We start from the raw sequence: 10,961 nt of genomic DNA on the forward strand, positions 1-10,961 counted from the left end.
TGTGACTAAAGCTCACAAAAACATACACACCTGTTTTAAAACTTAGTTTTTTCAGAACATTTTGATTTAAAAATATTTTCACGCAGGAGCAAAACCAGTCAATCACTCAATGTAAAAATGCAACACAAAAAAAAAGTGATTCTGTGGGCAACATAAACCTTAAAAAATAATGGCTTCACAAGGTTGGATGAAGCGCACAGTTCTTTTCGAAGCACCTTCAAGTGTCATTCAGTGCTTTGTTTAGCATCAGCTGGTGGAAAGATGTTCCTTTGGGACTTTGGGGGCCTGAGGTCGGATATCTTGCGCGAAAGGTGCACCCGCAACTTCTTGAGCCTATCCTTTTTTTCCTTGTCTTTAGCACCGCGCTTGTCAAGGTAGTGACCAAACAGTTCTGCAAGAAAAAACACCCAGTTGTATTGATGGGAGGTATTCAGATACAAATCAAAAGCCACTGCATTTTATATGAACACCTATAAAATGTAACGAATGTTTATTCATTGTCCCTTTTCTTGGTATTCCAACACGTTCACCGTCCGACATGCTCCGTATCACCGATTGCATCCATCACCTCTTCTCTCACCACCTTCCCGTGCTATGCACTACTACCAGCTGAGCCAGACAACCTTGCTGTCTGATACAGAGTTTCTGCCTGCCTGAACTCAACTTTCCGAGGCTTCCCTGATTCCAAACTTGGTATTCCAGCACAAATTTGAAACCGTTCTGAATATCAGATAGTGCTATCACAGAAATATATAAATATTCTGCTAAAAATTAAAAATAGTGGCATAGGTAGAACTTTGCAAGCTCGCCAGGCTGGCGATAATGCAGCAGGACAGTGAGCTGGTGTGATCCATGCGTCACCTCAGAGCAATGGGATTGGCCCGAAAAGTTTGTGGGTTTGGCCTGCAGACAGAGTTAACAGTAAATGGACTATAACTGGAATGCTTAAATAAAATCATGAGTACCTTTGAATGCCCTCAGTTTCGCTGGAGTAAGTGCTGGAAATGGATCCTGATAGCCTCGGAAGAGCACTGAGTTGGGGAGCGTGCCTGTTACGCTCCTCTTGGCAAGGACGTCGGCTGGCCAGAGTGAGACTGCGGCCAGTCTGCAGAACTTGGAGTTTGTCTCTTGCTCCATTAGGGACTCCCAGGTTTCCATGTCAATCCACACGTTTTGACCTGCGCACACCTGAAACGCCAGACCAATTGCAAGGATCGCATAGGTTTGTGATGTTCAGAAAATTGAGGCATGTTTCTGCAAGGATATACCTTACCTTGCCATCCTCTCTTTGTTGACCCACCGCTGTTTTTTGCTCACCATGGTAATCGTTTGAGTTTCTCTCTGTAATAAAATAATACATGCACAATTAAGCATTACACGCTTCTATTACAATACAGTGATGCGATTGGTCCTAGTCATTTTGGAGCAGCTATTAGAGCAGCCAAGGGTTCATTTTGGAGAAGCAAAAAGAGCTTGTGGAGTATAATTGCACACTTTATTTTCATTTATATTTCTGCATACGGTGAGGAGGAAAGACTGCAAATATTAGGAGAACAAACATTAGCTGTTTAGTCGTGTGTGGAAGCACCAGACACGGTAACAAGACAACCGATGAAGGACAGCGCAAACTGCCGTGAATGATTATTTAAGGTATGAAATCCCACTGAACAAATGTCAAGAAACAATCATTTTCAGCACATAGATTTATGGGTCCTTCAAGTTCTAGGGGGAGGGGGGTTGTAACAAAGCTGCAACTCTTAATTCAGACAAAAAACAAAGCATAAATATAAACCTACAAAAGGGTCCATATATACCTTCTTGCACCACGTCTCGCTCTGGAGAAGTACGGCAAAGCAAGACACGCAACGTCACGACGCTTAGTTTGCAATTGTCGCTTCACTGCAGTACACCGATATGCGGGGAGAAGTGCACTCAACAAAGCTAACTAACCCACCATAACAGACCACAAGACTTGTTGCAAAACTTCCGAGTACTGTCAGTGCTTGTTGCAAAAGCAAATCGAACAGTACATTATTCAAGGCAATTATCGAAAGTCCTGAAAACCCGCACAAGCATACCCTAACAATCAGACCCAGAAGTGAGGCCTGCAGCTATAATCTTTTCAGTATACGTTGGCGCAAATTCCTCACACTTTGGTCGAATGTAGCAGGGTAAGCAGTTTGGTGCAGCAATCACATCACTGCAATACGACTGGGCACTTCACCTTGGTCTGAAGCAGTGGCCACAAAAGCATCTTTGCAGGGGCTTTTCGATCCTTGTCCACAGGCTTCATAAGAAGTGCTGCAATCTTCACCTGCGAAGCAATCCCGTGGTAACACACATTCACGGTAAGAGCATGTGACTGATAATTCAAATGAAATTTTGATGGAGACATCACATATAGGAAACAATCAAACATTTATTTTCTTTCGTAGAAAGTGCCCCGCTCTGTGTTCAGCCATTTTAGTTTCCACTTTTTATAGAAAGTACCACCGCATTCTTTTTGTCTAACTTCCTAAATTGGGGACATTCTTAACAGTTGTTCATTAAATCCTCATGTCACTACCAAACTCATTGCTCCTAAGGCCGGTTAGAGAAGTCATATCTGTAATGTTGAGAAACTCTGCTCGTTCTATAAATGGCAAACACCAGAATAGATCATTCGGTTGGCGGAATACTTGCCATGATAGAAACTATCCCTGCTCTAAATCCCAGGACAGGGTGGAATTTTCCTGCTTTCCATATTGTGAGAGTAATCTGTGTGATCTACAGGAGATCACATACCAGATAACAGACAATTGATTGGCAGCCAGGCAAGCAAATATGTCGCATGTGAGCTTGCAGTCATGCATCCTAGAAAGGATTCCGTGCACGGCTCCTCTCAACAGGTTCGATTTTTTTTTTAAAGGACACCAGTTTGTGTGAAAATTTCTCTTTGCAATGGCAAGTGCTTTGTATAGTTGCGGGGCAGTGTGATAGCCTTGCGGAGCCATATGTGATACTTTCGTTGCCCTCACTGTAGGTCTCTTGTCGTCCCCTTTAACTTTTTGGCTGTTATTGACTGTGCATCATACCATAGACATTATGTAACAGAACTGGCCAATGCATTTTTCTTTGATGAAACTGTCTAAAACTGCAACAAATGTATTACTTTTTTTTTTTTGCTAAGATGTACAATTTGTTGGTGAATACAACTTACTCTTCATGATGTTCAAGATCTTATTGAAACAAGATCAAATTAACAAGGTAATGGATGGAAGAAAGGTACTATCTCTTGCAATTAACTACAAAAGACCATTCTCTTCTAAAGTGGTACGTACCAGCTTCAAGGTGTTCATTTTCTGGAGATTCGGGCAACATGGCACTTGAAGTGGCAGTCAGATGCGCTGAAGGAAACAGAAAATGTATACAAAGGGTGTAGACATATAGTGTTACCAAGAAATGAAACAAACACTGACTTGATGCAGTAGTAGTAAATTGTGCCACAATATGGAAGACCTACTAAAAGTGTACCACTGATTCTGTTTTGGGCATGAGCCTACTTTCCCCGAACTCTTGACCTAATTTATAGCCTGAGAATACACTAAAGTTCTATTGCCCCCGAATAAAGTAATCTAGTCTTAACCAAAATGGGCTGCGAACTATGCATGACCGCTGCATCCAATATGTCATTGCCCATTCACACCGACTGGGTCTTTCAGTATATGCAGCACCACTCGTTGACGACTCTTTGCACACAAGGCAGCAGCAAGCTGTTATGTAGGTCTCTTGACATCCCCTTTAACTTTTTTGTTGTTGTTAACTGTGCATCATACCACGGGCATTATATAACTGGTCAATGTATTTTTCTTTGGTGAAACTGTTTGAAACAGCAGCAAATGTATTAATTCTTTTTTTTGCTAAGATGTACAGTTTGTTCGTGAACACAACTTACTGTCCATGACGTTTAAAATCTTATTGAAACACAATCAAATGAACAAGGTAATGGATGGAAGAAAGGTACTATCTCTTGCAATTTACGAAAGACCATTCTCTTCTCCTGTCCTTGATGTTTAAGATCTTATTGAAACACGATCAAATGAACAAGGTAATGGATGGAAGAAAGGTACTATCTCTTGCAATTAACTACAAAAGACCATTCTCTTCTAAAGTGGTACGTACCAGCTTCAAGGTGTTCATTTTCTGGAGATTCGGGCAACATGGCACTTGAAGTGTGTGGGGACCCTCTCCCTGGCTCCCCCGCGCTCCGTGACCTTCCCGGTCCCCGCCGCCGTATTGTCGGGCGCTCCTTCGTTCCCTGTGACCTTCCCGTTTCCGTCGCCGTCCGGTCGCGGAACGTCCGAGCTCTTCGGGAGGGACGGGGCAAGCGCCCCCTCACCCAGCGCTGACGTCGGAGGGTCGGCTCGCAGGAAGGTTCCCGATTGGACGGTCGGCGGGACAAGGACTTGGGAAGGTCTTAAGAGGGGCACGGAGACAAAGGCAGAGAGCTTGGGCTGCCGACTTCACAAGGGACCGGTCATGGAGGCGAGCTCGGACGGCGCCGGACGCTGGCGCAGGGAGTGCGGGCACTACGTCGAGTAGCGGACTCGACAAGCGGACCGGACAGCGACCCTGGACGACGATGTTCCCATGACGCGGTGGGGACGACCACCGCTGGGACTCGGAGAAGCTGCGGTGGCAGCGGGCTCTCCCCCGGCCTCGCTGGTGACCGTCCCCCGATCCCGAAACCCCCCAAGGCAATGAGTGAGTGAATAAACCCTTTTGCCGAGAGCGAAGTATTGCAGTGTCATATTCATCCGGGAACAGGGTCTGTGGGAATCGGAGCTAGAAGATGCCCGCATAAACTGGCGCCGCAACGTGGGGCCTGATTTTCGATCAGGCAGGCATTCCGATTCCTAACCTGCTTCCGGTTGAATTGGGGCACTGTTTCGCTCTCTTTTTGGGGGTCATCTTTGTCGCGGGAGCGCCGCACGAAGTTTCGTTGCGGGAGCGCCGCACGGAGGCCCTGACATTATCGCCTGTCTGATTAGAAGGCGCGGATTTTGACCGCTGTTTTAAGGGGTTAACCCTTTTCCCCAGCCTGTCAGGAATTTACTTATCCCCCGTTACGAGAAGCGCCATGAGTATTTGCTGTCCAGCGCACCGTTGGATGCTGGCAGGTTGATCCTGCTACGCAAGAGCGCTGTATGCGTCGAAATTACCGCATTCCTCGAGGCATGTAGCGTCGGGCGTCACCCCACCTACGCCTCCGGCCGTCCATGTCTGCTGGAAAGATGCCGGCTCACGCCTTGGGGGATGTGACGCGCCTAACCGCCTTTGCTCGCGTATCGATGCAATGTTTTGGAACGCTTGTTACCGATCGGACGCGTTAGAGACACATCGCTCCGGGTGGAGAACACACCCATTGCGGATGGCGGTTGCATGTACTGTGTTTGGAAATTATTCCCGCATTGCATTTTGTCCGGGAGGAGACTAGCGTCTCGGTTTGATCGCATGCTAGCTCCCAGTTGGCCTTGCTTGAGCCGTCGGCGCGGTTTTGAGCGTCGTTAGTTGACAGCGTTTTAAGGTACGGATGCGCTCTTGTGGTTCCGACCAAGATCGCTTTGAACGAGTACCTTGTGGCCAGAGGCTACATTTAGGGGCTGAGCCCACTAAATCGTGCCGGGTACGCGATGTCCGGTGCGTGGACATCGGAATCCCGAAAACCACAGAGTTTCCGTTTTCACTTTATCAGTGGCTGTGCGTGTGTAATGCTCCGTGGAGTCCAGTCTGGCGCGATGGGCATGACCCGTGCGTTTCTGGTTGTAGAGTCGTGAGGTTGATTCCGTTTGATTGTGCGCACAGTTGGTTCCGGATCCTCACACCGCCATATCGATGGTTGAGCCTCGCGGCGGGAGTGACTCTTTCATTTCGTTTTCTCAGTCTCCGGAGGAGCGGCGGCCAGCGCGCGCTTTGCGCTGCCGCCGGATGCAGTACGGTTCTCGGCCGTGCTTTGGTTCACGTTGGGACGCGAGGGCGTAGAGAGCATAATTGGTCGTGCAGAGGCCTGGATTAGAGATAAATTATAAATTTAGGTGAGAAAAGACAGCTAGGTGAGGAAAGAGCTGGGCTCGTGCAGTGAAAACCTGCACGAGGGGAGTGGCGGTCTTGCGATGATGTGACGAGTTGTTCATAGTTTTATCCTGTACAGATGCGCGGTTGGCCCGGGAAAACGTACGGTTCACGTCGGCGGGTACGTGCCCGGGAAGCCTAGAAATTATGGCAGCGGTATGGCCGTCGGCGGCCTATAACTGTTGTGCGTTGGGTCAGCCCGTCGCTGTACTAACTGCAGCCTTTGCATGAATGGGTAGCGGGTGTTGGAATGCGGCGGTAAATGCTGTAGACACTTCGACGCTGCGGAAACTGTTTATGCAGAGCAAATATAGTTTATTAGCTCGTCCATTTCCAAGACCGGCCGGTTAGATTATTTGGCATTTCGGTATCGCGCTCGTTGCGCGGAAGTTGAGAGGTGCGCGTGTGGGATACTTACATTGTTCGAACCCTGCCTGTCCTCACAGTCGCAAGAAGACTTTTCAGTCATGCGGCGTGTTGACTTGGCTGGGGGCGAGCTTTGTGCGTAACCTACTGCGTTTGTATGCGGACACGTTGCTCGATTCGAGAACGTCGAAGAGTCGCGAGACGCGTGGACGGCGTACCTTTATTGCTCGATCCCGGCCGGCCTTGACATCAGCTGGAAGACTTTTTAGTTATGCGGTGTCGGAGTTTGGCCGGAGGAGAACTCTAACGTGCGTCGATGCGCTTGTCGCGGTTATCGAGCCCGTGCGGGGTTCGGTGCGGACCGCCGTTACGCGCTCGTCGCTCCTGTTGGGTGGTCACCTCCGAGCGGTGAAGCGGTAACGTCTGGTAGATGCCCAGACGTTACGGACATAGCCGTGTAAATAGGCTGTCCAATGAGATCTGTTCGCACGATCCAGGTACTGTTCCCTTTGTACTGGTGTAAGTGGCCGGTACCACGGAACAACGGCCTCTCAGTAAGGTGATTACCCCTTCTGATGAAGGCGTGCTGCGTAGCTTGGCTGTAGCGTGTTTGTAGCTCGGGTTGCGTGAACGCCGAGTGCATGAGTGCCCGTCATGGATTGTTGGCAGCGTGTTTTTTTCGAGTCGCACCTCGCGAACGCGACTGGATTTGTGACCGTTTCTGTTTTACGGAAGGTTATTCTTAGTTTTTGAGGTTTTGTGCGTTCTTCGCGAGTGTGTTGGAGATTAATATTGTTGTCAGAGGTGTGCGGTTCTGACGCTCTGGTAGATTGCTTACTGTTTTAAAAGAATGCGGTTGAGTTTGATAGTAGCAAATGTTGTATAGTGGGCGTATGTACGATTTGAGTATACAATGATTGCTCATACTTTTTAGTTAAAGAATAGTTTTCCTCTTATGTACCTCTTGAACGTGTAGCGTGACGTTCTTGATGATTGCCTGCCTGTTGGTATTGAAATGAAGAGTTTTGTTTTTATCTCGTGGCATGTCCAACGATCGAAAGATTTTGGTTTCGTCTCGCTGTCTGATATAGCGTGCCGCTATTCGTTTTTGCGCGATTCGCTGTCTGCTACATTAGGGACGGAAGCGATCTTTAAGAGCCGGCGTGTTGTGTGTGCCTGAGTGCCCGTCCGTGTTGTGAGCTGTGGTGCTCCGGACCAGTTCGTGGACCGTGCTCCGTCGGTCACGAGCTTCCCAGTGAATCAACGTTCACCGCTGACCTGCCTGGTTTGATGCCATCATCATCATCGAGGGTGCTCGTCGTCATCGGCGACACTCAGCTGAACGAGCTCCCTGCCAAGGGTCCTGGGGACCACGCAACCTCAAGCCCCCCGGGGTCCGAGCCTTGAGGGAGGGGAGGTGTGGGGACCCTCTCCCTGGCTCCCCCGCGCTCCGTGACCTTCCCGGTCCCCGCCGCCGTATTGTCGGGCGCTCCTTCGTTCCCTGTGACCTTCCCGTTTCCAGTCGCCGTCCGGTCGCGGAACGTCCGAGCTCTTCGGGAGGGACGGGGCAAGCGCCCCCTCACCCAGCGCTGACGTCGGAGGGTCGGCTCGCAGGAAGGTTCCCGATTGGACGGTCGGCGGGACAAGGACTTGGGAAGGTCTTAAGAGGGGCACGGAGACAAAGGCAGAGAGCTGGGGCTGCCGACTTCACAAGGGACCGGTCATGGAGGCGAGCTCGGACGGCGCCGGACGCTGGCGCAGGGAGTGCGGGCACTACGTCGAGTGGCGGACTCGACAAACGGACCGGACAGCGACCCTGGACGACGACGTCCCCATGACGCGGTGGGGACGACCACCGCTCGGACTCGGAGAAGCTGCGGTGGCAGCGGACTCTCCCCCGGCCTCGCTGATGACCGTCCCCCGATCCCGAAAACCCCAAGGCAATGAGTGAGTGAATAAACCCTTTTGCCAAGAGCGAAGTATTGCAGTGTCATATTCATCCGGAGACAGGGTCTGAGGGAATCGGAGTTAGAAGATGCCCGCAAGTGGCAGTCAGATGCGCTGAAGGAAACAGAAAATGTATGCAAAGTGTGTAGACATATAGTGTTACCGAGAAATAAAACAAACACTGACTTGATGCAGGAGCAGTAAATTCTGCCACAATATGGAAGACCCACAAAAAGTGTGCTACTGAATCTGTTCCGGGCATGAGCCTACTTTCCCCGAACTCTAGAGTAACCTAATTTATAGCCTGGGAATAAACTAAAGTTCTATTGGCCCCGAATAATATGATGTAGTCTTAACCAAAATGGGCTGCAAACTATGCATGACCGCTGCATCCAATATATCATTGCCCATTCACACCGACTGGGTCTTTCTGTACATGCAGCACCACTAGTTGATGACTCTTTGCACACAAGACAGCAGCAAGATGTTTCTTCTCACCAGAAACATTCCTTCTCTTGAAGACACAAATGGTAGCCTCATATGCAGGGCAATGTCAGGTCATTATGAAGCAGCCTGTGAGAGCTTTTGTATGCACACAGGGACATGCTTAGTTGGAACGCCTAACGTCATTCTCTTGGATCTGACTCGTGAGTATCCAAAAATAAAGGTACTCTCTTAATCTGACGCTGTCCAGATGCACTTTCTAAGACATTAATAGTTGTGAAAGCAGCCTTTCACGTACACGAGAATATTGCACAGAACTGCCAATTGCGTATTTCAGATAAGCGTATACCACAGTGTACATCGTTTAATTTTGAGCCACCGCATTATCAAAAATAAGCTGTGATTACGCATTGCGACTTACATAGAGGTGTGCTGCTGCCAGGCCACTGCTCCAGGAGTCTTGACTCTAGAACATACATTAACTTGGAATAGAATACCACAACCCACATTTCACAATAGCAAAATTCCACTAAGAGCGGTCACAAATCCCATGTGTCAAATTGCTGGCTTACCGAGCTCAAACACTTTGGAGCAAAGTGCTCTCTGTAGCAGTGCGTTGGTCCTTCGCAATTCTTTCAGTTCCTCTGTAACATCTCTCCGTTTTTGAGTCTCCAATTCAAATACCAGGTCTGTGTTATTCTTTTGTTTAACTAGTTGCTGTCTGAACTTTTCCTGATCTTTGGGCTGAAAGAAGGACACTAGATATTAGCATCAGATGCCGGCTCCTTCGATGGAAAGGCATTTTTTCGTTTTAACCGTAAGTGGTTGAAACACCATCATCAGCCATGACAGTTATCTGAATGATGCATTTAGTAAGGGTAGTTATTTGTACTACAGACAGTTGACAACAAACAACATGCTTGAAAAATGTGTATGCCACTGATACGTATCATCCACTTGAGATCACAGAGTGAGCTTGCACCTGGTGCAACAGTTGGTTTGTTTACCTCTATTGTGATTTAAGGAAGGTGAGGAAAGTTGTCCGTACTGTCACTGAGCTAAATGTTGCCTCACCGTGACACAAAGACTGTGCTTTGAGCAGCACAGTTTTGATTAACTCATTGGCTTGTCGCAGACATTGTTGAGAAGAAATTGGAAATATTAACTAGATTAAGTGTTAGTGCACTTAAAAACAATTTGACTTGAGCAAGCATTTGCGACAACCAGACTTATTTGGACCAACCTACCCATGCCTGCCCTGCAGGTAGGTTGTCAAGTACACCTGCATACAAGTTACGGGAAATGGGTATGTATAGTGTGTTGCAGAATAAGAAAACGGTGAGGAAACCCTCAATCCTTTCCACTTTAGCAGAAGGACTCTGGAGAGGAGGAAATCGCCAATCATGACTAGTGTAAGGTTTGGTGGGAGGGGCTTCTCCTGTATTCTTAGGTTGCGCCATACTATGGGCACTTTCTGTGACGTACCAATATAAGTACTTCATTTCTTTTAGTCTGGCTCTCGCGCAAAGACCTTAGGTTCGAATCCTGGAAGCAGATGAATCTTCTGTTAAATTGCAAGTTTATGTGTTCTAGTAAATTCGAGAACATTGGTGTTTCTTTGAGCAAAAAAATGTTCTACGATGGAATGTACTATAGTCAGTCACAGCTGAAGAATTGCGTACGAGGGGGAGAGGCGAAAAGAGAGCAAAGCAAGTGGAGACGAAAACTCTCCATTCAATCCAAGCTTTTGTCTGCTGCTTCCTCTCCAGGTCATAGGTCATTTTTGACCTGTCACTCACTATAGTTCGAGTATTCAAAAAAGCAAGCAGCTAAAAAAGGGCGCCTCTGCGTGGTTGTATGCAGCCAGTGTATCGCCAGCACCTGATCCTCCTGTTACGCCGCTACCGACCCTTCCCCGATGCACGTTATGTCCTTTTTGCTTGCAGGCACAAGTTTTCTATATTACACGCTTATTCTTTCAGTAATTGCCACCTTACCGCTTGTCATTTGTGACAATATATAAAGAGAATATCACCTCTGAGTGAAAATAGTTTTAAACAAAACACTGAGAAAAAAATTATTCCTTTGAAATA

The 10,961-nt window shown here is 47.9% G+C and overlaps 1 protein-coding gene and 1 long non-coding RNA gene across 2 annotated transcripts; both read right to left on the minus strand.

Moving 5' to 3' along the window:
* Nucleotides 1–224: 224 nt before the first annotated feature.
* On the minus strand, nucleotides 225–2,294 carry LOC121047013. The gene is made up of 4 exons (XM_042290289.1): nucleotides 2,225–2,294; nucleotides 1,274–1,341; nucleotides 966–1,188; nucleotides 225–391 (listed from the first exon to the last, which is right to left on the minus strand). Exons 3-4 carry the CDS (start codon nucleotides 1,156–1,158, stop codon nucleotides 225–227), a joined length of 360 nt encoding a protein of 119 aa, XP_042146223.1. The 5' UTR covers nucleotides 1,159–1,188; nucleotides 1,274–1,341; nucleotides 2,225–2,294.
* Nucleotides 2,295–3,318: 1,024 nt separating this feature from the next.
* Nucleotides 3,319–9,563, minus strand: LOC121835961. Its single transcript, XR_006077730.1, has 3 exons — nucleotides 9,441–9,563; nucleotides 9,290–9,334; nucleotides 3,319–3,386 (listed from the first exon to the last, which is right to left on the minus strand). It is a non-coding gene; the product is annotated as an uncharacterized LOC121835961 (long non-coding RNA).
* Between the last annotated feature and the right edge of the window lie 1,398 nt (nucleotides 9,564–10,961).

Source organism: Ixodes scapularis, unplaced genomic scaffold, assembly GCF_016920785.2.
Source record: "Ixodes scapularis isolate PalLabHiFi unplaced genomic scaffold, ASM1692078v2 PGA_scaffold1__304_contigs__length_218370807, whole genome shotgun sequence".
Lineage (NCBI taxonomy): Eukaryota > Metazoa > Arthropoda > Arachnida > Ixodida > Ixodidae > Ixodes > Ixodes scapularis.

Coding starts and splice junctions, on each gene's coding strand:
- LOC121047013 (XM_042290289.1), bottom strand. CDS start 1,158: ATGGAAACCTGGGAGTCCCTAATGGAGCAAGAGACAAACTCCAAGTTC. Junction 392..965: donor GAAACTGAGGGCATTCAAAG/GTACTCATGATT, acceptor TTTTTCTTGCAG/AACTGTTTGGTCACTACCTT.